Source organism: Amblyraja radiata, chromosome 8, assembly GCF_010909765.2.
Source record: "Amblyraja radiata isolate CabotCenter1 chromosome 8, sAmbRad1.1.pri, whole genome shotgun sequence".
Taxonomy (NCBI): domain Eukaryota; kingdom Metazoa; phylum Chordata; class Chondrichthyes; order Rajiformes; family Rajidae; genus Amblyraja; species Amblyraja radiata.
This window is the reverse complement of record NC_045963.1, coordinates 5,487,769-5,515,210: the sequence shown is the minus strand read 5'-3', so window position 1 is coordinate 5,515,210 and position 27,442 is coordinate 5,487,769. Positions and strand designations below refer to the sequence as shown.

General features: G+C 44.5%; 1 protein-coding gene across 5 annotated transcripts in view; it reads right to left on the bottom strand.

Moving 5' to 3' along the window:
* Positions 1-27,442, bottom strand: part of utrn (utrophin) — a 395,823-nt gene that overhangs the window by 167,323 nt on the left and 201,058 nt on the right. For all 5 annotated transcript variants that reach the window (XM_033025073.1, XM_033025072.1, XM_033025074.1 and 2 more), the window contains 10 exons: positions 24,819-24,965; positions 23,260-23,424; positions 21,437-21,625; positions 17,765-17,937; positions 15,179-15,329; positions 12,073-12,248; positions 10,300-10,435; positions 7,903-8,052; positions 6,032-6,190; positions 3,293-3,394 (listed from right to left, as the gene is read on the bottom strand). In XM_033025073.1, the coding sequence (XP_032880964.1) occupies positions 3,293-3,394; positions 6,032-6,190; positions 7,903-8,052; positions 10,300-10,435; positions 12,073-12,248; positions 15,179-15,329; positions 17,765-17,937; positions 21,437-21,625; positions 23,260-23,424; positions 24,819-24,965 (1,548 nt within the window). The remainder of the gene's footprint in view (positions 1-3,292; positions 3,395-6,031; positions 6,191-7,902; positions 8,053-10,299; positions 10,436-12,072; positions 12,249-15,178; positions 15,330-17,764; positions 17,938-21,436; positions 21,626-23,259; positions 23,425-24,818; positions 24,966-27,442) is intronic.

The following is a 27,442-nucleotide window of genomic DNA, read 5'->3' as shown; positions in this document are numbered from 1 at the left end:
TAATTTTATATACTTCCATCATGTCTCTCCTCAACCTCCAATATTCCAGAGAAAACAATCAAAGTATATCCAACCTCTTCCTGGAGCTGAAACCCTCTAAACCCTGCTGAATAGGTAACATTCTGGTAAACCTTCCATGCACCCTTTCCAAAGCTTCCACATCTTTCTTGTAATAGGGGGACCACACAGCATGTGGCCTAACCAAAGTCCTTGATGGCTGAATCATGACTTTCTAGCAATGCCCGAGTAATGAAGGCCAACATACCATATGTCTTCTTTATCCCCTTCTTCACTTGTCCTGCCACCTTCTTCGTTGATATTAACTGGGACTCCAAGATCCCTCTGCACTTCAATTCTGTTAGGATTCTTGTATAACTGTACATTATTCAGCTACATTCAACCTCCCAAATTGCAAAACCTCGCAAGTGCTTGGGTCAAACTCCATCTGCCACTTCTCTGCGCATTTCTGCAGCTGATCTTTATCCTGCTGTACCTTCTGATAGCCTTCTTCATTAAGATAGCGGAGTCAGGGGATATGGGGAGAAGGCAGGAACGGGGTACTGATTGGGGATGATCAGCCATGATCACATTGAATGGCGGTGCTGGCTCGAAGGGCCGAATGGCCTACTATTGTACCTATTGTCTCACTGACTGCAACTCCTCCAATTTTTGATGTGATAGGGTCAGAGTGTGGAAACAGGCCCTTCAGCCCAACTCACCCACACTAAACAACATGTCCCATCTACACTAGTCCCATCTACCGGTGTGTGGCCCATATTCTTCTAAACTTGTCCCATCCATGTACCTGTCCAAATGTTTCTTAAACTTTGTGATAGTACCCAGCTCAACTACCTCCTCTGGCAGATTGTTCCATAAATCCACCACCCATTGTGTAAAAATAGTATCCCTCAGGTTCGTACTAAATCTTTCCCCACTCACCATACACCCATGTCTTCTGGTTCTCAATTCCCCTGCTCTGCGCGAGAGACTGTGTACCCCCGGTCGAGTCCTCTCATGATTTTATACACCTCTATAAGATCACTCCTCATCCTCCTGCACTCTAAGGAATAGAGTCCCAGCCTGCTCAACCTCTCCCTATAGCTCAGGTCCTCGAGTCCCGGAAAACATCCTCGTAAATCTTCTCTGCACCCTTTCCAGCTTGACATCTATTGTTTGTTTTTTGTGTGTATATCTCTGTATTTGTGTGTGTGTGTGTGTGTGTGTGTGTGTGTGTGTGTGTGTGTGTGTGTGTGTGTGTGTGTGTGTGTGTGTGAGAGAGAGAGAGAGAGAGTGTGAGTGAGTGAGTGAGTGAGTGAGTGAGTGAGTGAGTGAGTGAGTGAGTGAGTGAGTGAGTGAGTGAGTGAGTGAGTGTGCAGACTGAACTTTTTCTCTCTCGTATTTACATATTCTGTTACACTGCAGCAAGTACGAATTTCATCTTTCTGTTTGGGACATATGACAGTAAAACTCTATTGACATCTTTCCTATAACACGGTGCCCAAAACTGAACACAATACTCAAAATGTGGCCTCACTAATGTCTTAAATAACTGCAACATGACCTCGCAACGTCTATACTCAGTACTCTCACTGACGAAGGCTAATGTGCCAAAAGCCTTTTTGACAACTCTATCTACCTGCAGTGCCACGTTCATCAATCTATGTACCTGTACTTCCTCTTACCAAAATAGAACACCTCACATTTCTCTGTATTAAATTCCATCGACCATTCCTCAGCCCACTTGTCCAAACGATCAAGATCCTGCTACAATTTTTTACAGCCAATATTTGACACTCATCCAGTGTGTCGCCAACTAGCTTACTCACCAACACATCCACATTTGGTCAAGATCATTTATCTATACCACAGACAGGAGAGGTCCCAACACAAATCCCTGCAGTGGAGACCTCCAACCAGAATAGCTACCTTCCACCACACTGTCTTCTATGAATAAGCCAGTTCCAAATCCATACGACCCAGTCATTGTCAATCCCTTACATCTTAATCTTCTGGATGAGACTACTGTGAGGAACCTTATCAAAAGCATTTCTAAAAACCCATGTCTACAACATCCACCACCCTACCTTCATCAATCTCCTTTGTCACCTCCTCAAAACACTCAATCAAGTTAGTGAGACATGTCCTGCCGTGCAGAAAAGCCATGTCGCCTATCCCAACTTAGTCCATTCACTTCCAAATGGGAGTAAATCCCATCTCGACAAATTCTCTCCTATAGTTTCCCTACCACTGACTCGAGGTTCACCGGCCTGCAGTTCTCTGGATTCTCTCTACTTCCTTTCTTAAACAAAGGAACAACATTGAGCACTGTCCGGGGCCTTGCCTGTGACTAGAGAAGAAACAAAGACCCTTGTCAAGGACCCTGCGTTCACCTCTCTTGCCTTCCTCTGGGATAGATCCCTTCAGGTCCTGGGGACTTATCTGCCCCCCCAAAATCTTAAAGCGCCTCAGCACCACCACCTCAAACAGCCTCAAAATGAAATAGGTCTGAGCTTCCTAGGCTGGACTGCCAGGATTCAGAGCCGTTCACGGGACGTGGACTTTGCTTCGACAATAATGGAATTAATGAAGCCTTCATAATGTCGGGAAGGTTTAAATTACATAGTCACTCACTCGCTCACGTTGAGAATAACAGGAATCCAGTGGCGATACTAAAACCGACCCCTGTGTTATGGTTGACATAAATGCTGGAGAAACTCAGCGGGTGAGGCAGCATCTATGAAGTGAAGGAAATAGATCGAGACACGAAACGTCGCCTATTCCTTCGCTCCATAGATGCTGCCTCACCCGCTGAGTTTCTCCAGCATTTTTGTCCACCTTCGATTTTCCAGCATCTGCAGTTCCTTCTTAAACAACCTGTGTTATGGTTGTTCGGTTCGTGAAAATTTGCCCTTATAGAATTCACAAATCACTACCCAAAAATGTGTGATGCTGAGAAAAAAGTTTTACAAGACATTTGAAAAAAAGTAATTAAATGAACACAATTGTTTTCAACTTGCACTTCTCGACACTGCAGAAGTTGCAATGTGGGCCATTTTCTTGGAACGCAAACCCCGCCCCAGTAATGCTGGAGGGACCTGAATCTCACTTGTTATTTACCATCTTCACTTTTGATACAGAACAAGTAATGAATGTAATTGGAATACAGACGGAAACAACAATATTCCCCACACTTAAAAGAGAACATTTCCCCCAGAGAGAGGATGTTACGGGATAGTCGAGACAGACTGAACATTGCACAAAAGTCCACAGTGTAATGACTCATCTCAGTTACCTTTTCTTCAGGGTTCAAATGGCCTTTCCTGTCCAAGTCTACAGCTTTAGCAAGTGTTTTTTCAATTCCCATTCGATGCTCTTTCACAACAGCATCTAACAACTAATAGGAAAGAAGAGTGAACTTGAAAATACTGATGACAACACAAACAATATTCATTCATTATTCCATAAAGAGAATTAGATTTAGCTCTCAGGGCTAACGGAATCAAGGGATATGGGGAGAAAGCAGGAACAGGTACTGATTTTGGATGATCAGCCATGATCATGTTGAATGGCAGTGCTGGCTCGAAGGGCCGAATGGCCCACTCCCGCACTTATTTTCTGTTTCTATTCTCTAATTAAGATGAGCCAGGGTTTTAGTTTCATTATAGTTCCAGTTAATTATCACAGATCTTTTCTGTCAGAACTTGCTTTCATCTTCTGAAACTGTTGCAAGAAAGCTGATCACCAGGCAATGGCTCTTTGCTAACTTGCTCTTAGATCAGCAAGATAAGTCTGAAGAATGGTCTCAACCCGAAAAGTCATCTATTCTTTTCCCCCAGAGATGCCGCCTGTCCCGCTGAGTTACTCCAGCTTTTTGTGTCTATCTTCGGTTTAAACCAGCATCTGCAGTTCCATCCTACACATGAGCATTAAAAAACGCAAACCTGTTAAATTTCACAGAAGCACCCATTAGTCCAAATCCCATACATCCAGGCAATAGTTCCTAAACGCAGTCTAGACTATGTTCTACACAGCTTATTATGTTACATTGGGAATCACCTTTCATGGAATGCTCCAAGACATATCATCCTGTAAATATAATCTAAAAATGTAAGCCTTCTAAAGTGTACTCTAAAACAACTTTTAGATACACACAAAATGCTGGAGTAACTTAGCAAGGCAGGCAGCATCTCTGGAGAGAAGGAATGGGTGACATTTTGGGTTGAGAGTCTTCTTCAGACTGAGAGTCAGGGGATTCTAGAGATAGAGAAAGGTAAAGTGTGAAACTGACAGATCAAAGCATATGATGTCATAGAGCTGAAAAGCAGGAGGGATCAATGAAGGGGTGCAACGAGAGAGGGTGTTGCAGGATTCTCCGGAGAGAGAAGGAGAACTTCTGCAAAGTGGGCATACCTTGTGGAGTTTTCACAGTGGATACAGCGTGGAAACAACTTTTGATATTTCATGAATTAAATGGAGGGGCATGAATAATAATTAATATTTAAGTGTTTCTTCAATTTAACCGCTGATTCTGGACTGAACGGATTTATGATGAAAGCATTGACATCAAAATTATTGATAACTGCAACTCTATGTTGGGAAGACACATACTACACATAACAAGAACTATTCAACCAAGTTTCTTTGATTCTATCTATCTATCATATACTTATTAAAACGCTGATCTTATACATGTGCATATGTGTGTGTCTTTACATCTTTGCAAAAACACTACACGGTAATTCTTACATTTCTCCCCTCTAGGCAGAGACCACCTTCACTGAACATTTTATGCTTTATTTCTCGACTTATTACTGATTAAAGTTTAAACAAATCAAAAGACTTTGAATTTAAAACGAGCAGCTTCAACTGATGAAGTCACAATGGCTCGGCTAGCAGTGATCAAAATGCTGGACTCATAATTTTATATACTTCTATCAAGTCTCCCCTCAATCTCTGACTTGCTTGGATTAAAGGGCGGTCACAGTGGCACAGCGGCACAGTTGCTGCCTTACAGCGAATGCAGCGCCGGAGACCCGGGTTCGATCCCGACTTCGGGTGCTGTCTGTACGAAGTATGTACGTTCTCCCCATGGGTTTTCTCCGAGATCTTCGGTTTCCTCCTACACTCCAAAGACGTACAGGTTTGTTGGTTACTTCGCTATGGAAAAATTGTCCCTAGTATGTGTGGGACAGTGTTAATGTGCGGGGATCACTGGTCGGCATGGACTCAGTGGGCTGGAGGGCCTGTTTCCATGCTGTATCTCTAAACTAAACTAAAAAGTTTGATTCAGTTTCTGATCATTGCCTGGAGTTGGATCATTAAGGGCCTGTCCCACCAGCATGCAACTGCATGCGGCTAGCGCAACCTAACGTGATCGCTTGAGCCGTATGGCCTCGCGGGGCCAGTCCCACTTCGATCGCCGGAGCCGTATGGAGTTGTGCGGGGCTGGTCCCGACATCGCGCGGGGCTCCGAAAAACTGACACTGTCCAAAAATTCCGCGCAGCAACGGACTGTCGGCCCGCAGCTGCATTGAGGCCGTACGCAGCGCCTCGGCAGGCGTACGAACCGTCTCGAAGCCGTACGCAGCGTCTTGACGGCGCACGCCTAGCGTGTGGCATTGCGCGATGACGTCACCGCCCGACGTGCCTTTGCGCGATGACGTAACCGCCCGACGCCGTGCAACGTCCAAATTCAGTCAGCCCACCTCCTGCCCAGCTGATTGGTGAGTATGATGTCGGGACCAACCCCGCACAACTCCAGATGGCTCCGCGGTTGGAAGTGGGACCAGCCCCGTGAGGCCGTACGCATCAAGCCACCACGCTTGGTCGCGCTAGACGCATGCAATCGCATGCTGGTGGGACAGGCCCTTTAGGAGGAAATGGACACATTTTTTCACAGGGACTAACAATGGTTTGAGTCATTCAAGATGAAATTAGCAGAAGATTCTCATGAAGTAATTCGACAATAATGTAATAATGCTACAAAGTTACAATTTAAGTTTTTAACACTCAGCTTTCAAGTGGCACTTACCTGAAGTTGTTTTGTTCCAGTTGATGCTATTCTGGGACCTAACTGCTGCCTGCGAATTGCTGCCAAATTGGCCAGTTGCTCCAAGTTTTCTTTGAAGTGGATATAATCTTGATGTTGAGTTTGTATATCATTCATTTTAACCAGCAATTCATTGGACACCTTAATGGAAATCAAGACTCTCCATCAAAAACAATATTGTCAAAATCTTTATTAGTTTAGTTTAAAGATACAGCACAGAAACAGGCCCATCGGCCCACCGAGTCCGCAGCGACCAGTGATCAGTGCACACTAATACTATCCTAAGGACAATTTATTATTTTTACTGAAGCTAATTAACCTACAAACCTGCACGTCTTTGGAATGTGGGAGGAAACCAGAGAACCCGGAGAAAACCCATGCAGTCACGGGGAGAACGTACAAACTCCATACAGACAGCACGCGTGGTCCGAATCAAACCCGGGTCTCTGGCGCTGTAAGGCATCAACTCTACCACTGCGCCATCGAGTCGGTAAATGTCATGCTGAAAATGAGCTACATGAAGGGTATAGCAGATCAGTGAAAGTTAATTAACTGACTGTTATCTGATCCATGGAGAACCTAATGCTCGCTTGCTGTTAATGTCAAACGAATTAACCCACCAATCTACCATCACTTGTTGGCCTAGATTTATTCCCAGTCAAATACTTTAAAAAAAATGTTTAAGAAGGAACTGCAGATGCTGGAAAATCGAAGGTAGACAAAAATGCTGGAGAAACTCAGCGGGTGCAGCAGCATCTATGGAGCGAAGGAAATAGGCAACGTCTCGGGCCGAAACCCTTCTTCAAAAAACCCTTCTTTAAAAATAAATGCTCCTGTTATCGTTTACTTGCCAGTGTATAGATCTTTCTTTTAGTTTCAGCAAAAGAAATGAGGTGAGCAATTTGTCACCATTATTCCCATGCTTAATTCATCCATAATTGCCCTAAGGCAGTGAATTAAAGCAGGCAGTTCCAACGACGCAGAGGGTTTGGCTAGCCCAGACCCGGGGGGTCCGATCACCGGTGCAGAGAGAGCTGACATCCCCCCCCCGATGCGGGAGCTGTTCGCCCCAACGCTGAGGGCCCACTCGCCGCCGGCTACAGGAGTCAAGATCGTCCCGTCAACGGAAGGCTTGAGGCCCACTGACAAAGAACAAAGAAGGGAAGAGATCAAACTTTTTTTTTTTTCCGCTTTCCACCAGTGAGGAATGTGGAGGGGTTATTGTGGTGGATGTTCATGTTAAAATGTATTTTGTGTGTTCTGTTGCTTTTTATTGGTATGACTGACTTGGCAAATGAAATTCCTCGTATGTTGCAAAACATACTTGGCTAATAAAGTATTGTTATATTGTATTATTAATCTTGTATTTATGTATTTAAAAAGACACAGATAGATCCTTGCTGTCTCCTCCCCTTCCTCAGCCCTCCTGCTGTCTCCTTCCATCCCCCAGCCTTCGGGCTTCTCCTCCTTTTTCCTTTCTTCTACCCGCCCCCCCCCACCCCCGATCAGTCTGAAGAAGGGTTTCGGCCCGAAACGTTGCCTTTTTCCTTCGCTCCATAGATGCTGCTGCACCCGCTGAGTTTCTCCAGCTTTTTTGCCCTTAGAGGTAGAATACGTCTGCTCAACAAATAATTAATGTACAACTGGTCTTTAAGTAGGCCACAATTTAAGATTATTAATTCTCATACTTGATGGATGAAACCACTAAGGTTTCACTTTCAATTCTTCGCAAGTTTAAGTGGGATGAGCTGGACAGAGGCAACTTTACCAGCAGCAAGCCAAATGGAGTGTTATAGTTCTGGTACGTGGCAAGATTAAGATATTGGTCAAGAGAATCTAAAAGTGCTACTTGCCTTACTCCAAGTTGAATTAATAGTTTGAAGTTTTGCAGAAAGCTCATCCTTCTCTTGCACACTGAGGCTTTTATCAGAGAGCAGACGCTGCATATTACTGTTCACTGTATTCAGGTCATTGCCACGAAACTCCAAATCTGTTGCATGGATCTGTAAGCAACAGAGAACATAACAGCCAAGAGCAGAACCAAGTCGCTTGGCCCTTCAAGTTGCTCCACGATTTAAGGCTCGCATTCTGCGACACTTTCACATTCTTCCTCCACTTGCTTACAATTTATACAAAAATCTGCCGGTGAGGAACAAATTAATGACTGAACACTCCTAGCCTGGGCTGACAACAAAACACCCTTATATTACATGTTTAAGAGGGAACTGCAGTTGCTGGTTAAGTCTGAAGAAGGGTCTTGACCTGAAACGTCACCCATTCCTTCTCTCCAGAGATGCTGCCTGTCCCCCGGAGTTACTCCAGCATTTAGTGTCTACCCTTCTTTTATATTCTTGCTCCTGGCATCAGATTGATTAGCTCATTGGTGCAGCATCTTTTGCTGGCTCAAGATATTTCAACCATGTAGCTGGGCACAGTTCACAACCGTGTGCATTGAGACATTTCTCTTTGTCACAATACTAAATGGTCAACTGCTTATTAGACAATATACAATAGGTGCAGGAGTAGGCCATTCGGCCCTTCGAGCCAGCACCGCCATTCAATGTGATCATGGCTGATCATCCCCAATCAGTACCCCATTCCTGCCTTCTCCCCATATCCCCTGACTCCGCTATCATTAAGAGCCCTATCAAGCTCTCTCTTGAAAGTATCCAGTGAACCTGCGCCCACCGCCCTCTGTGAGTCTGTGATTGTGATCATTGTGTACATCTAAATGCTCATTTAGAAGAAATATATACCCAGCATCAACACTGGCAAGCCCCTAATTTTATAATATGGAATACATTTATTGCAACTTTTCCAAGTAATCACTTAACTTCCTACCAAGCTTCATTTCAGAGATAAGACACAAAATGCTGGAGTAACTCAGTGGGTCAGGCAGCATCTCTGGAGAGAAGGAATGGGTGACGTTTCGACCTATTCCTTTTCTCCAGAGATGCTGCCTGACCCGCTGAGTTACCACAGCATTTTGTGCTTACCTTCAATGCAAAGCAGCTTCCTACTCATTTCAGAGTTCCACATTGCTTCTCCCAAAGGCAATGCTATCATTCACAAAACACACATTGATAAGTAAACACTGATAATTAATGGCCCTGTCCCACGGTACGAGTTCATTCCAAGAGCTCTCCCGAGTTTGCCCTGATTCGAACTCGGAGATTTACGGTAATGGCCACTAGTCGGTACTCGGGGCTCTCGTGGACATTTTCCAACATATTGAAAAATCTTCACGAGTCTTCCCGTGCTTACCTGCCGTTTGTGAGTCTTCCCGAGTACCTGCCGTTAGCGTTACGAGCCGCTAAGAGACGTCCCCGAGTCCGACGTACCCGCTACGTTCATTCTCCGTGCTTACCACGTGTTTGATTTCTTTTAAACTCGGGAGAGCTCTTGGAATGAACTCGTACCGTGGGACAGGGCTTTTACCATCCCACTTTGTTTAATATGGTTTAATATTGGTCGGCACCTCAGTTGGCTTAAACCTGCTTTCTCGTCCAAGTTACTGATCAAGATTGTAAGTAGCAGATATGAGCACAAATGTTGGTGATAAATCAATCAGATATTACCTGCATGTGTAAAAACTACTTATTTATTCATTTTCTATCCAACAAGCAATCAATTCATGATAATGCATTATTTCCACAGGATAAACTTTAATTTTGACTCATGGCTACAGCAATTTAATTAGTGATTTGGTTCATAATCTATGTTCTTCTAATCTACAGAATCCCCATTACAATTATTCAGCAAAATTATTGATAATTGTGGAAACACTTAAAAATGAAACCTCAGCCCTCTTTAGTCATAGATAAGTAAGATACTTAATATTAAATCTATTATGGATGTAGAGTGAATTCTGGCTAAAACCATATCATGAAAGTGTGATCGATATAGATAATGTAATTAAGATGCAGGGACTGGAGGGGAGCATCATGAAAAATTATTAAGCCTCAGAAGCTACAAATGCACTGAAAATTGAACAGCCTCATCAAATCGATGGCCAACTGAAAAGGGGATGGCCATCTGTGCCAGGACACTGAAACACAAAGGACAACCCCAAAATCAATTCCCTTTGCTCACTAATATCTTCTTATGAGAGGTGCAAAGAGACAGGACATGCCCTTCTCGTTTGGGTAATGTTTTACATATCGAAGAAACGATTATGTCAAAGGAAAAACAAAAGATGCTTCAGAAGTACATATAGTTCATTTAAAATGTGGAAGTTGCAGCATACTTGCCTTTAATTCCTTCAATTCATGCTCCGCTGGTGGAGACTGCACTGCCCTTAAGGAGTTCTGCACCTTGTCTAACCACATACTGAAGTCATCCAGTTGATTCCATAAATCAGAATATTGCTGTCCTTCTCCTTGTAGCCTACACAGATGAAAGCCGATGTTAACACATACAGCAGCGTAGGTCTGTGCCATCCTTGTGCCCCTGACATTTACCCACAGAGCACAAATTAGAGAATATTCATTCTTCAGTTCATAAGTTGTAGAATCAGAATTAGGCCGTTCGGCCCACCAAGTCTACTGATCTATCTTTCCCACTCAACCCCATTCTCCTGCCTTTTCCCCCATAACCCCTGGCATCCGTACTAATCAAGAATCTGTCTTAAAAATACCCAATGGCTTGAAGCAATGATTTCCACAGATTCGCCACACTCCAACTAATGAAATTCCTCCTCATCGCCTTTTGAAAGGTGCGTCCTTTTACTCAGATGACTCTTATGTTGCAGCCCAGTTATTGTTTCATATTTCCAATTTACAAGTTCTGCATGCCAAAATGCTAACCACATGATGTTTCAAACTAAAGAAAAGATTTTTTGTCTCGAAATGAAATTAATTAAGGAATAAAACAAGGTTTATGTGGCACATATATTGCTCCAATGCACGATGAACTGGTAAGAACTGGTTCAGGGCGGAACGGTGGTAGAGTTTCTGCCGTACAGCGTCGGAGACTCGCGTTCGATCCCGACTACGGGTGCTGTCTGTACAGAGTTTGTACGTTCTCCCCGTGACCCTGTGGGGTTTCTCTGAGATCTTCGATTTCCTCCCACACTCCAAAGACGGCCAGGTTTGTAGGTTAATTGGCTTGGTATAATTATAAATTATCCCTGGTGTGTGTCGGATAGTGTTAATGTGCGCGGACCCAGCAGGCCGAAGGGCCTGTTTCCGTGCTGTATCTCTAAACTAAACTAAAAAAAAATCCAGGATGTGACACAGATGATTGAATAGGTAAGCTTGGTGCAAACCTAGAGACCAAAGAACAAAACTGACCTGAAACATAGAAAATAGGTGCAGGAGGAGGCCATTCGGCCCTTTGAGCCAGCACCGCCATTCATTGTGATCATGGCTGATCGTCCCCTATCAATAACCCAGGGCTGCCAACTCTCACGCTTTGAGCGTGAGAATCACGCCCTCAAGCAAACTCTCACGCCGATCAGAAATTTTTCACGCTATGTGGTGAGAAATTCTGTGATCAACAAAAATGTCAACTCGGATAAACTGCATGGTCCGCGGGTGTTGGAGAGCCGGGGCTGAGGGAGGGATGGAAGCAGCGGGCGGATACAGATGCGGGGAGCCGGGGCTGCTGAGTTTGCGCGGCTGTCGAGTGTTTGCAGGGCTAGCGAGTCGCTCGCTGCAGCTTCGGCCATGGGGCTATGCTCCCTCGGGCTTGGTCTCTCGCAATTTCTCACTCCCAACTCTCACCCAATGTTGGCAGTCCTGATAATCCGTGCCTGCCTTCTCCCCATATCCCTTGACTCCACTAGCCCCTAGAACTCTATCTAACTCTGTCTTAAATCCATCCAGTGACTTGGCCTCCACTGCCCACTGTGGCAGGGAATTCCACAAATTCACAACTCTCTGGGTGAAAACGTTTTTTCTCACCTCAGTCTTAAATGACCTCCCCTTTATTCTAAGAAGCTTCATTTGGGATGTTCTACAACTGAGGCTGGACATCAACCTCTTCAAGAGAAATGCTAGTCATACTTAAGAACATTTCTATACCTTTCATGTCTGTCTTTGACATCCACGGAAATTGCCCGCCAACGTTTATTTAATCTGAAGAGTTTCTCCTGCAGGAGAGCGCCATCTGCTGTTGAAAGATGGCGTATAATATCTGTGCCAGTGGCATTCAGTGTCATGTACACAGTCTGATGACTATTCAGTCCTTCTTCCAACTCCTGTTAGGAAAATAACATTAGATACAATGCACATCTTGGCTAACTTTCCATATCTAACTATATTACTAAATCTCTGTTCTTGGCCGCTTTTGGCCTTCTGTGCTGCGATTTCCGAGAGAACGCCGCCACCTACGGCCGCCATTTTTGGCCACCTCGCTTAGAGCCCCCCTCCGCTGCATGCGTGCCGAGGATTTTTCCCGTCGATGAATAATGACAGAGATATTAATGTTGTTACAAAATTCCCCATTCTCTCTGCTGCCCCCGCTGGCGGCAGGGGGGAGGGAGGGACTATAAAACCAGGAAGTGGTGTGCCTCAATTAATCTCTGCAAGATGGAGCTCTGTCAATTAGTCTCTGTCACTCTGAGCTCTGAATGACACTGAACAAATGTCTACAGCACTGTGAGTACCCTTAATTCGGTTTGAAAATAAAAATATGGTTAGAGGTAAAAAAGCACTGCCTGCAAATGGTTGTTTGGGTTTAGGTTGAAGTCAAAAGGCTCTCCCCCCCTCTCTCCCCTCCACACCCCCTACCCTCTTCCCTCCACCCTCCCTGCTCCCCACCTCTCCCCCTCACCCCCCTCTCTCACCCCCTCTCTCTCTCCTCCCCCTCTCTCTCTCCTCCCCTCCTCCCCCACCCTCCCTCTTCTCCTCCTCTCCACCCCCCTATCCCTCTTGCCACTCTCTCTGTGTCTCTGTCTCTCTCTCTGTCTCTGCCCCTTCTCTCTCTGCCCTCACTCTCTACCCCCGCCCCCCCCTCTCTCCCTCTCTAGATGTGACTGCAAGTTGGGGGCTATGCGTCAGTAGATAGGGTGGTTATGGGGTAAAAGGAGCAAATTAATAATATTAATATAATATCAAGGGGGGTAATTGGCGGGGGGGGGGGGGGGGGGGGAGATAGTTAGTGTGTATGACGCTGCATGCCGCCTCCCCCCCCCACAACCGCACGTTGGGGGAACAGACCCAATGGGTCTGCACTTGGTCTAGTTATCCAACATAATCATCCATAATGAAACACCATTCAATAAACCTCACAGCTCAAATTTCTGTTAACCTTATAATACGGACAAGGAAAATAGCTTAACAGATAATACTTGTAATTAATTTCCTTCGCAGTGACAACTGTGGGAATGATCTACCATAAGGTGCCTCACAGATGCCTTGATATAAATTGTAGTTTAACAGAAAATCTAGAAAATGGCTAAAGAGAGGTGCAGGATTTGGATAGTGGATGTGGAGAGGATGTTTCCACTAGTGGGAGAGGTCAGAGCCTCAGAATTAAGGGACATTTCTTTACAAAGGAGATGAGGAGGAATATATTTAGTCAGAGGGTGGTGAATCTGTGGAATTCTTTGCCACAGAAGGCTGGCGAAGCCAAGTCAATGGATATATTTAAGGCAGAGATAGATAGATTCTTGATTAGTACGAATGTCAGGGGTTATGGGGAGAAGACGGAGACAAGGGTTAGGAGGGAGAGATAGATCAGCCATGATTAAATGGTGGAGAAGATTTGATGGGCCGAATGGTCTAATTCTGCTCCTATCACTTATGACCTTATGAGGACGACATAAATGATTCAACTCTAAGTAGGATTTATTAGCTGAAAGCAAATCATAAACTGGTTGCAATGTACAGGTGTAGTGGGTAGGTCAAAGAATAAGGGCTGAGAAGGACGTAGATAAAAGCTGTTGGATATGGAAGACATCAAAGTCGGTCCCAAAAGGCTGAACATGTATAGGGAGAATCACAGGAATGAAGGGTGGGGGGGGGGGGGGGGGGGGGAGAGAGAAACCATCTTGCTTGTGTAGGATGTAAATGGAAAACCAGCAGATTCATTGAGGACTCCACATCCATGTAGAAGATAAGGAAGATAGAGGCAAAACGCTGGAGTAACTCAGTGGGACAGGCAGCATCTCTGGATAGAAGGAATGGGTGACATTTCGGGTCCAGTCCCTTCTTCAGACTGGAACTTCTCGACCAGAGGCGTCTTCTTCTCGACCCGAATCGTCACCCATTCCTTCTCTCCAGAGATGGTGCCTGTCCCGAAGAGTGACAATAGACAATAAGTGCAGGAGTAGGCCATTGGCCCTTTGAGCCAGCACCGCCATTCAATGTGATCATGGCTGATCATCCCCAATCAGTACCCCGTTCCTGCCTTCTCCCCCCATATCCCCTGACTCCGCTATTTTTAAGAGCCCTATCTAGCTCTCTCTTGAAAGCATCCAGAGGACCTGCCTCCACCGCCCTCTGAGGCAGAGAATTCCACAGGCTCCAGCCTTTTGTTATCTATCTTCGGTGTAAACCAGCATCTGCAGTTCCTTCCTACACATAGATGATAAGGAAATTAAGTTAATGGGGAAAAGATAGATTGAGGGAGGGTGAGGGTATCCTGCAGACAGATGAAGAGAAGGTCAAAACCAATGGGTAAGAGAGGATGTGTGACAAACCCAGGCATAAATGGTTATTCACCCAGTAAGAAGTACATGGATGTAGGCACACATAAACTCATATTGAGATAACGAACTCAATAATCTATTTTTGTTTATCCTGGCTGATCCTTGATCCACTCTGCATGAGCCTCAAGGCATTTCGCAGGGTCATCAAGAAATAAAGTTTATGTTATCAATCAATCAACCTTTATTGTCATCTTGCAAGCAACAGCTGTACAGTGCAAAATGAGAAGACGTTTCCCAGGGAATACCGGAGCATCGCACATGAGACTTAAAACATTTCACACATAAAAACACATAATAATCCATTATAAAGTGAGAAACAATGCTTTGCCAAAATGGCAGGTTTGTAAAGTCCATCTTAAAGGAGTAAATTGCAGGGTTATTGATCTGGGTAAACCTGCCATACGCCAAACACAACTAAGAAAGGTTTCTGTTGATTCTTTGAAAGCAGGAACAGAATGAGGGTCCCTCCCACTTACCAGTTGGTGATCTTTCACTTGTTCCAAATCCAGGTTGCTGGTTTGGCCTCCAGCATGTGCCAGTAACTTCTCAGCTTCCACCACCCACTGATTCAAGTCTTTCAAGTCACAGTGAAACTGCCGCCACTCTTCCACAGCCTTATCAAAGCAGCTGCCGAGAAGACAGAATATTCAATCCCAGTACTATATTTGTTTAAGTCATACTCTTCAGGCAAACTCTTTAGCCACCTGACATATCTAGCAGCACTATTTCAGATAAACTAATATTTGCCACTGCTTCACGAACCACAGGGAATGAGTCTGCTTAACTTATGGAAACCTAAACATGCATTTGTACTCATCAAAGGCCCATCAGATTCATCAAATGCTTAACACTCATTTACATTAATCAATTATAGGAGTAGCATTAGGCCATTCGGCCCATTGAGTCTATTCCGCCATTCAATCATGGCTGATCTCTGCCCCCTAATCCCATTTTCCTGCCTTCTCTCCATAACCCCTGACACCCGCTCTAATCAAGAATTTGTCTATCTCTGCCTTAAAAATATCCACTGACTTGACCTCCACAGCCCTCTGTGGCAATGAGTCCCACAGATTAACTACCCTATGACTAAAGAAGTTCCTCCTCACCTCCTTTCTAAAAGAGCGCCCTTTAATTCTGAGGCTATGCCCTCTGGTCCTAGACTCTCCCACCAGTGGAAACATCCTTTCCACATCCACTCTATCTATGCCTTCCACTATTCTGTAAGTTTCAATGGGGTCCCCCCTCAACCTTCTAAACTCCAGCGGGCCCAGTGCTACCAGACGCTCATCGTATGCTAATATCATATCAGGCCAAAGTAGAATGACCACATTTATTTGGGTACCTCTTCATAGTGGAAAGCTAAAATGAGCGCAGAGGTCACTGGAATAGATAATAGACAATAGGTGCAGGAGTAGGCCATTCGGCCCTTCGAGCCAGCACCGCACTCAATGTGATCATGGCTGATCATCCACAATCAGTACCCCGTTCCTGCCTTCTCCCCATATCCCTTGACTCCACTATTTTTAAGTGCTCTATCTAACTCTCTCTTGAAAGCATCCAGAGAACTGGCCTCCACCACCTTCTGAGGCAGAGAATTCCAGACTCATAGCTGCGTGTGGAAAAAGTTCTGTCCTAGATTTGAGGCAGAGCCAATTTTAAGGACGGAATTGAGATAGAAAGCTGCCCTAAGTTGCTTGTACAAACAGTGCAAGGTGGAAGAAGCTGCATATTATACTCCATATATGGAATTTGCTTCTGTTGACTTCATTGCAAAAGCTAAATATAAAATTCTATAATTCTATCAAACAAAATCCAAAGCAATGCAATTCACATGCCTTACAATGTCAATCAATTGATTTGGAGAAGGTGCTGAAGAGGTTTACCAGATTGCTGTATGGATTGGACTGTTTAGTTTAGAGATACAGCACGGAAACAGGCCCTTCGGACCACAACGACCAGCGATCGCTGCACATTAACACTATCCTACATTAGGGACAATTTTTGTACATATATACTGAGCCAATTAACCTACAAACCTGTGTGTCTTTGGGGTGTGGGAGGAAACTGAAATTCTCGGAGAAAACCCACGCAGGTCACGGGGAGAAAGTACAAACTCCATAGCCAGGATCAAACCCGGGTATCTGGCGCTGCAAGGCAACAATATGGCTGCGCCTGCCGCCCGGGATTATTTATACGAAGAGGTTGGATAAACTTGAATTGATTTTTTTCTGAGACAAGACCTGATAGAAGTTCATAAAATTATGAGAGGTATATTTAGGGGAGACAAACCTGATATGCAGGTAATGGGGGGGATATGAATCATGTGCAGGCTGAAGGGATTTAATTTGGCATTATGTTCGACATAGACATTCAAGGCCTGTCCTGCCCAATATTGCAATTCAGTTATGACAGACGCAAAAGGGTGGAATAACTCAGTGGGACAGGCAGCATCTCTGGAGAAAAGGAACACACGAGGTTTCGGATCGAGACCCTTCTTCAGACCGAAGTCCACGTTGTATCTCTAAACTAGACATAATTTTCTGTCAGTAATGGAGGAAAACTAAGACATCAAGACGCCGTAGCAGCGACTGCGGAGACCTCAATAGGCCCCGACCACGGGTGAACATGGAGGAAGTGGACTGAACTTTGCTGTCTTCCCTCACAGTGGGAAACTTTGATCCTGCTGTGGGGGGATGTTTTTGATGTTTAATGTTAAATTCTATAATGTTGTGTTTATTTTATTGGTGTCCTGCAACGGCAACTCAAATTTCACTGCACCAATTGGTGTATGTGACAATAAATGACCTTTGTCCTTTGATGTGCAATAATGTAAATTTTCCCGAGCACAACTGCTGTAGCCCACATTAAGAGACTTTGACATGGTGTTAGATTGGGAACAATCAGATTTGACTTTGTCTCCACATCAGGAGTCCAAACCTTTGGAAAATCTATCAGCACAACGCAACTATTCGCAAGTGAAGAAAATGAAGTCATTGTTATTCTTAATTAAATTTTCCACCGCAGAAATAATTCTGCTGAACCCATGCCAGCAGATTTGTTACCTTTTGCGATCATTGTGCATTCTGTTCACTCTGTCCCATTCTGCGTGGAGCTGTGTCAGCGTATCACCAATTTGTATGACCTCCGCGGCAGAAGCTTCAAGGAAGGCATCAGGCTGATTCTCGTGTATATCCTCAATTTGCTCTCCGAGTTTCTCAAGGGTGTCTGTTATATGCTGTGAGAAATACCAGAAATCAATTAACCCAAGTCTGAAACGTTATCATGTAAACATTGGGCAAATATAACGGAACCAAGATTTAATATGAACCTGAGGGGCAACATTTTCACTCAGAGTGATGAGAATATGGATAAGCTGCCAGAGGAAGTAGTTGAGGTTGATATTATAACACAAACAAAAGGCACTTGAACAGGTACATGGATAGGAACGGTTTAGAGGAATATGGGTCACATGTGATTATGGCCAGCATGGACAAGTTGAGCCGAATGGCCTGCTTCCTTGCTGCACGACCATACGACTATGAATACAAAATGAAATAAAAATGCCAGATCATTTGATAGGAAAGAACAGGTTTGTAGGCTAGGTACACAAAATTGCTGGGGAAACTCAGCGGGTGCAGCAGCATCTATGGAGCGAAGGAAATAGGCGACGTTTCGGGCCGAAGCCCTTCTTCAGACTGATGGGGGGTGGGGGGGGGGAGAAAGAAGGAAAAGGGGAGGAGGAGGAGGAGCCCGAGGGCGGGCGGATGGGAGGAGACAGCTAGAGGGTTGAGGAAGGGGAGGAGACAGCCCTTGCTGAGTTTCCCCAGCAATTTTGTGTACCTTCGATATTCCAGCATCTGCAGTTCCCTTTTGAACAGGTTTGTAGGCTAATTGGCTTGGTGTGTGTAGGATGGTGTTAATGTGCGGGGATCGCTGGTTGGTGCTGACTCGGTGGGCCAAAGAGCCCGTTTCCGCGCTGTATCCCTAAACGGGCGGCATGGTGGCGAGAGGTAGAGTTGCCGCCTTACAGCGCCAGAGACCCGGGTTCGATCCCGACTATGGGTGCCTGTCTGTGTGGAATGTGTACATTCTCCCCGTGACCTGCGTGGTTTTCTCAGGGATCTCCAGTTTCCTCCCACCCTCCAAAGACATACAAGTTTTTCGGCTAATTGGCTGGGTAGAATTATAACTTGTCCCTAGTGTATGTGGGATAGTGTTACTGTGCGGGGGTCGCCGCTTGTCGCGGACTCAGTGGGCCAAAGGGCCTGTTTCCATGCTGTATCTCTAAACTAATGGAGGAAATAGAAGAGACTCTTAACAACTTCTTGTGTATGTCTGCTCAGTTGAAGACATTGAAGGTATCACATCGACATGGAAGGAAAAGGAGAAACTAGAATAAAACAATGAGACTCAACAAGACGACTTTGAACCTAGTATAACAACTGGGGTGGGGGAGGGACGGAGAGAGAGAGAGAGGATGCAAGGGTTACATGTAGTCCGAGAAATCAAGATTCATACCGCTGGCTTTTAAGCTGCACAAGCTGTTCCTAGTTTCAAAGTCGTCTTGCTGAGTTTCATTGTCTGCAGCTCATTTTCACCTAACCCTCAGCTAACAATGGCCTGTTTCCTTTATCATCATTATTTTTTGGAATATCTTTCATTCATTTCTTTCATATCACCATCTATGTCTCTCATTTCCCTTTCCCCTGACTCAGTCTGAAGCAGGGTCTCACCTATTCTTTTTCTTCAGAGATGATGTCTGACCCGCTGAGTTACTCCTGCTTTTTGTGCCTATACTTGATTGGTTGGGGAGAGGTTTGGCAGATTGTGAGCCAACAACATTCCTAATTAGACTTCTTATTCGCCAGCCATTTTGCCATGCACTTGCTCCGCTGAGACCTGCTGACGCTCCTGGTCACCAATCATTTTAAGTCCCCTTCCCATATCGACCTTTCTGTCCTTGACCTATTCCATTCCAGAGTGAGACCACACACACACACAAACTGGGAGAACAACTCGTTATCCACTCGGGTAGCTTGCAACCCATTGAATGATCCAGTTCCATGTACTTGTCCCCCACATCGCCTCTCTTCACCTACCACACACACATTTCTCCCACAACCTCCTCCTTTCCCCTGCAGTGTATGGTCATCTCCCATTCCCACATTTCCCTTTTATCCCCCAAAGTCCCCCCCCCCACTCCCATCCATATTCCTCCGGCTTTACATTTCCCCTCCTCTATGTTCCTTATCCGACACCTTTTTGTCTTCTTTTCACCTCTATAAGCCCTGTCCCACAGTACGAGTTTATTCCAAGAGCTCTCCCCAGTTTAAAATAAAAATCAAACTCGTGGTAAGCACGGAGAATGAACGTAGTAGGTACGTCGGAGCTCGGGGATGTCTCTTAGCGGCTCGCTACGCTAATGGCAGGTACTCGGGAAGACTCGCTAACGGCAGGTAAGCACGGGAAGACTCGTGAAGACTTTTCGACATGATGAAAAATGTCCACGAGAGCCCCGAGTACCGACGAGTGGCCATTACCGTAAATCTCCGAGTTTGAATCAGGGCAAACTCGGGAGAGCTCTTGGAATGAACTCGTACCGTGGGACAGGGCTTTTACTTTGTCACTTACGCAACCCACCTGCTAATTAACACACTCACCCATATACACCTGTTTCACATGCCAGGCTCTGCTCTCCCCCCCCTTTCATTTCCAGCTTTCTTCCCCCTCCATCAGTCTCAAGAGGTGTCCCGATCCAAAACATCATTGTCCATTCCCTCCACAGATGCTACCTGACCAGCTGAGTTCCTCCAGCCTGTCTAATTTTTTGCTCGACATTTCAGCATCTGCAATTTCCTGTGTGTCCATTCGACTGTTTAATTTCGCTATCCAAAGTTCTACTTTTGTCAAATGAGATCAAAGAAGATAGACCAAGGACATGGATTTCCGGCATGTCTTATTTGGTTGTGTCGTAGGTGGAGCTAGACACAAAATGCTGGAGTAACTCAGCAGGACGGGCAGCATCTCTGGAGAGAAGGAATGGGTGATGTTTCTGGCACCTCATGGTGCTTTAGAGACACGGGAGAGGAGTCATTAGATGACCAAGGGTATATTGTAGTTTCATTATCACGTGCCTCTGTTGGTACAGAAAAACAGATAATCCAGAAAGGCTCTGGAACCGAGGGTGCCAAAAGGATCAGTGTTCAACCTGTAGATTATTTGTATGTATTTCCTGTTATACAAAGAAGATACAAGTCTTTATTGTTAGTAGACAAAAAATGCTGGAGAAACTCGGCAGCATCTATGGAGAGAAGGAATAGGCGACGTTTCGGGTCGAGACCCTTCTTCAGACTGATGTCTGGGAGGGGGGTGGGGGGGTGGGAAAGAAAGGAAGAGGCAGAGACAGTAGGCTTTGTGGGAGATCTGGGAAGGGGGAAGGGATGGAGAGAGAGAGAGAGAGAGGGAAAACAAGGGTTACTTGAAGTTAGAGAAGTCAATGTTCATACCGCTGGGGTGTCAATTACCCAAACAAAATATGAGGTGCTGTCCCTTTTTTTGCATATCTTTCATTCATTTGTTCTATAGCTCTCGTTTCCCTTGCCCCTGACTCTCAGTCTGAAAAATGGTCTCGACCTGAAACATCCTATTCGTTTTCTCCAGATGTTGTCTGACCCCCTGAGTTACTCCAGCTTTTTGTGTCAAGGGCAAACATTACCTTTCCAGATCTAACACACCTTTAGGGAGTCTTCCTGGCTTGAAAAGTCCTCGTATTTTCCATTGTTTAATTCTGGTGCATTGAGGAGTAGCTCAACGTCTGCCAGAGCCAACAGAGCCTTGTTAATATCCAGAATATAATCTGATGGGAAATACTGTGTCGTCATCCCTTCACTTGTGGTGCAATGGTCAGCAATAACTCGGTCCTCCTGAGGAGAGAGGCCACAGTGCAACATTTATTTCATAGTAACAATAGTAGGACAATGGTTAGAGAAACATAGAAAATAGGTGCAGGCGGAGGCTATTCGGCCTTTTGAGCCAGCACCTCCATTCAAGGTGATCGTGCCTGATCATCCCCTATCAATAAGAGAGAGTTAGATAGAGGTCTAGGGGAAGTTGAATCAAGGGATATGGGGAGAAGGCAGGCACAGGTTACTGATTGGGGACGATCAGCCATGAATGAATGAATGAATCTCTTTATTGTCATTGCACATGGTACAACGAAATTTAAAAGTCAATCCCACGGTGCGATTCACAAGAGCAATTTTAAATATATAAGAAAAGGTAAAAATATATACATATTAAAAAATAAATTACAGATAAATAACAATAGCAGCTGAGGTAGAACCATTCAGTTGAATCTGAGTGTTATTTCTTATTTTGCATTGTTAAGTTCACGTATGGCTATGGGGTAGAAGCTGTCTCTGAGTCCGTTTGTGCGAGTTTTGAAAGACCTGTACCGTCTGCCAGAGGGCAGCAGGTGGAACAGGTTGTGTCCAGGGTGGGAAGGGTCCTGTATTCTATGATCACAATGAATGGCGGTGCTGGCTCGAAGGGCCGAATGGCTTCCTCCTGAACCTATTTTCTATGTTTCTATGTAACATCCCGACCCAAAACGTTGCCTGTCCATGTTCTCCGGAGATGCTGCCTGTGGTTTTTTGTTTTACACTGATGTCTTATTTTTTGCAGTTTTCTTTATTTCAGAAATGTATGTGCCATTTATATATCATTTATTGTGTGTTGGTTTTTGTAAGTGCCTATAAAGCTAATGAAGACAAGACTTTTAATTGTAGCTGTACCTCTTGTCAGTATAACAATAAGACTACTTACCCTGCCCTTTTTAAAATCTACCCAGCAAACCTCATACAATTTCCTTCCAATTCTTGTTTCTCGAAATAGAATAAAGTGGTGGAATAACTCAGTAGGCCAAGCAACATCTTTGGAGAATAAGCGACATTTTGGGTCAAAGCAGCATCTGCAGTTCCTGCTCATACCACAGCCAAGCTGGGTATACTGCCCAAGCAAATTATGAGGTGCAGTTCCTCCAATTTACACTGGGCCTCATTCAGACTATCCGATTATCCCCCTGATTAAATTTTATCTCTGTATGCTTCGCTGTCACCTTCTCCTAGCTAACAATGATCTATTCTACTTTTTCCTAGAGCATCATCTCCTTTGATGGCTCATTTTCACACCCTACCCTCCCTTAACTGTGTCTCCCTCTCAGCCGACTCTTAGTGTGAAGAAGGGTCTCGACCTGAAACGTCACCCATTCCTTCTCTCCAGAGATGCTGCCTGACCTGCTGAGTTACTCCAGAACTTGTGTCCTTTCTGTAAACCAGGATCGGCAGTTCCTTGTGCATATTCTTCACCGAAATAACCTTGACCTCTGGCTGTTCACCTTTCCTCTCATATTACATTATGACATTATATTTTAAGCTAAACAGTGAAATTCCTCGGATAAACTTGAGACAATTGTTAGTATTGTTGGCTGTACGCAATAATAAATGAACCCCTACTCTCTACTTTGTTAGATTTTATAAATTATAAGCCCATAACCTACGTGTCCTGGCTGGTAAGAAGAAAGCCGGGCCTCGATTTGTTGCCAGCGCTCATCCACACTGACGTTATCCTTTCCTGGAATGGTACAATATAATCCCAGACTATGGCCCTTCGTTTTTAAGGCAAGAAAGTCCTCCCTTCGCTGCTCCATTTCTTGGATTAATTCCTGGGAAGGAAAAACACATTTAGAGACATTGTTACCAGATTCAATTTGTATATAAAAACGCCGCCCATTCCTACTTAGCAGATATGCCACCTGTCCCGCTGAGTTACTCCAGCATTTTGTGTCTATCTTCTAATCGTATTTAGTTTATAGCTTCGATACAGCGCGGAAACAGGCCCTTCGGCCCACCGTCCAGCAATCCCTGCACATTAATACTATCCTACACAAGGGACAATATTTGTTTACATTTCTACCAAGCCAATTAACCTACAAATCTCTATGTCTTTGGAGTGTGGGAGGAAACCAAAGTTCTGGGAGAAAACCCACGCGGTAACGGGGAGAAGGTACAAACTCCATACAGACAGCACCCGTAGTCAGGATCGAACCCGCGTCTCCGGCGCTTATAAATGCTGTCAGACAGCAACTCCACCGCTGCCCCACCACTTTTTCACATCTACGTTATTCTGTATGTGCACATTATTCCATACAACATATAGCAGCTTCAGTCTCAGTTATAGACATCCCTGCCAGTTGCCAATTTCCCTCCAAAGACTCTTTAGAGATCTTTTGCAAATTCACTCCTTCCAATCCAATCATTCATTGTAACTTTCTCATCCAACATTATGAATGCTAGTTGATTGAGAGAAGAGTGGTCAGCATTCCCACGCTTTTAGCCCTCCAAGTGCCATTAACACTCCAATGGGGCATGTGAGAATGGGACGGAAATGAGAGATCTGCTACATCATTAAGTGTGTTGACGAGCAGTTTATGTGACATGTGCCGGTTGAAACGAGAGGAAATTTAAATTCCTGTGCAAGCCTATCTTGCATAGAGTCAAAGAGTCATAGAGTTGAAACAGACCCTTTAGCCCAACATGCCCACACCGACCAATATGTCCCATCTACACTCGTACAACCTGCCTGTGTTTGGTCCACAAAAATGCTGGAGAAACTCAGCGGGTGCAGCAGCATCTATGGAGCGAAGGAAATAGGCAACGTTTCGGGCCGGGATTCGGCCCGAAACGTTGCCTATTGCCTTCGGTCTGAAGAAGGGTTTTGGCCCGAAACGTTGCCTATTTCCTTCGCTCCATAGATGCTGCTGCACTCGCTGAGTTTCTCCAGCATTTTTGTCAACCTTCGATTTTCCAGCATCTGCAGTTCCTTCTTAGTTTGGTCCATATCCCTCCAAACCTGTCTAATGCATGTTTGAGTCTAATTGTTTTTTAAACGTTGTAATACTCCCAGCTTCAACAACCTCCTCTGACAGCTCGTTCCATACACCCACCACCCTTTGTGTGAAAAAGTTACCACTCCGATTCCTAATAAATATAATTTTTAAGTATAAATATTAAGAAACCACAATGAACGAAACAAAAGTCCTTTTGTTAACTTAAGTACCTTAAATTGTTCATCTTCTGAGCCACAATCCACCAGTTTTTGTTCAATGTCACCCAAGTATTCCAGAAATTCACTTTCCTCTCTTTTATACTGGTGCCACCCAGCTGGATGCTCTCCTCGTTGCTCTTTCTGGGTCAACCTTGCTTCCTTATGGGAGGAATACAAATATCATTTTTAGTATTCTGTGCGCTTCTGGTTGACCCATTGCAGGAAGAATGTGGAAGCTTTGAAACGAGTGAGGAGGAGGCTTACAGAATGACGCCTGGATTATGGGATCTTAGCTACAGGGAGAGGTCGGATAAACTTAGATCGTTTTCTCTGGAACACTGTCAACCCTTACTAAAATACAAATAGAGCATCTACTGCCCCACCCACACCAATCCACTTAATTACCTCCTTAAAAACTCAATCAAATTAGTGAGAAGGAATTCCCCCTGCACAAAGTTCATGCCTTTCCCGCAAATTCCCACTGCCCTTTACAATTTCCCCCAATAATATCCTTGTCCTCAGAGAATATGCTTTTACACTGGCAAAGAATCAAAGTTGACTAAAAATTAATGTCTGCATTAATCTCGTCAGATTTTTAAGATTCAAATTGAGAGGCAAGCACTAAACGCATTTCTGAATCCATCTTAAACACTTCTGGGCACCATGTTATAGGAAAGATGTTGTCAAGCTGGAAAAGGAGAGAGAAGATTTACGAGGATGTTGTCAGGAAACAAGGGCCTGAGGTCTAGGGAGAGGTTGAGCAGGCGAAGACTCTATTCCATGGAGAGCTGGAGGATGAGGGGTGATCTTACTGAAGTGTGCAAAATCGTTAAACGGTTAGATCAGATAGACGCACAGAATCTCATGCTGAGTAGGGAAATCGAGAATCTGAGGTGGTGAGGACAAAATTTGATAGAAACCTGGGGGGTAACCTTTTTTTTTGACACAAATGAACTGCCAAAGGAGGTAGTTGAGGCAGGTATTATCGCAACCTTTAAGAACAATTAGGTAGGTAAATGGATAGGATAGGTTTGGAGGGAGATGGGCCAAATGGAGGCAGGTGGGACTAGTGCAGATGGAACAAGTTGCTCAGGGAGGGCAAGTTGGGCTGATGGGCCTGTTTCCACGCTGTTTGACTATGACTTATTAATTCCATTTTAAACATTACACCACTTCATGATGGCAAAAGATCACCAGACAAAAACGGATTGATTGAAAATGATGGAAGTTTTCAACACAACCTCTGTTAAAAAGCTTGCCTGACACATCACGTTTAGGCAAGGCAAGGCAAGGCAACTTTATTTATATAGCACATTTCATACACGAGGCAGACTCAAAGTGCTTCGCATAAAAATATGTCATACAATAAAATGAAATAATAAAATGAAATAAAATAGAATTAAAAGAAAATAAAAGCAAAGTTAAAAATGCATTATAAAAAGTGCAAAAGTTAAGAGTGCAATGTAGTTAAGATTTAGCTGAAAGCTAAAGTAAACATAAAAGTTTTCAGTCTTCTTTTAAAAGTGGTCAAAGTTGAGGCAAGTCTTAAATCTTCAGGAAGTTTATTCCAGCTATTTGTTGCATAGTAACTAAATCCTGCTTTCCCATGTTTTGTATTTACTCTGGGAATCACTAACAGATTGGTCTCAGAAGCATGTCAGTGATATACTTTGGCCCTAAACCATGTAGTGATTTATAGGTGAGCAGCAGGATTTTGAAATCAATTCTTTGACATACAGGGAGCCAATGTAAGGATTTAAGAATTGGTGTGATGTGTTCAAATTTTTTGGTCTTTGTTAGAACTCTAGCAAAAGCGTTCTGAACAAGCTGTAGCTGCCTGACAGTTTTTTTCGGAAGACCTGCAAGGAGACCGTTACAATAATCTAGCCTACTAGTAATAAAGGCATGTACAAGTTTTTCTAAGTCTTGAGCTGACATGAGTCCTCTTAATCTTGCTACGTTTTTGAGGTGATAGTAGGCCGATTTTGTTACTGATTTGATGTGACTGTCGAAATGTAAATCTGAATCCATAATAACCCCGAGATTTCTGGCGTTGTTTGAAGTTTTCAGGGACAGAGAGTTTAATAGACAATAGGTGCAGGAGTAGGCCATTCTGCCCTTCGAGCCAGCACCGCCATTCAATGTGATCATGGCTGATCATCCCCAATCAGTATCCCGTTCCTGCCTTCTCCCCATATCCCCTGACTCCGCTATTTTTAAGAGCCCTATCTAGCTCTCTCTTGAAAGTATCCAGAGAACCTGCCTCCAACGCCCTTTGAGGCAGAGACTTCCACAGACTCACCGCTCTCTGTGAGAAAAAGTATTTCCTCGTCTCCTTTCTAAATGGCGTACCCCTTATTCTTAAACTGTGGCCCCTGGTTCTGGACTCCCCCAACATCTGGAACATGTTTCCTAACTCTAGCGTGTCCAAGCCCTTAACAATCTTATATGTTTCAATGAGATCGCCCTCTCATCCTTCCAAACTCCAGAGTGCACAAGCCCAGCCGCTCCATTCTCTCAGCATAAGACAGTCCCGCCATCCCGGGAATTAGCCGGGAATTAACCTTGTAAACCTGCGCTGCACTCCCTCAATAGCAAGAATTTAAACTTTGCTCCTCTCACCTCAAAGCTATGCC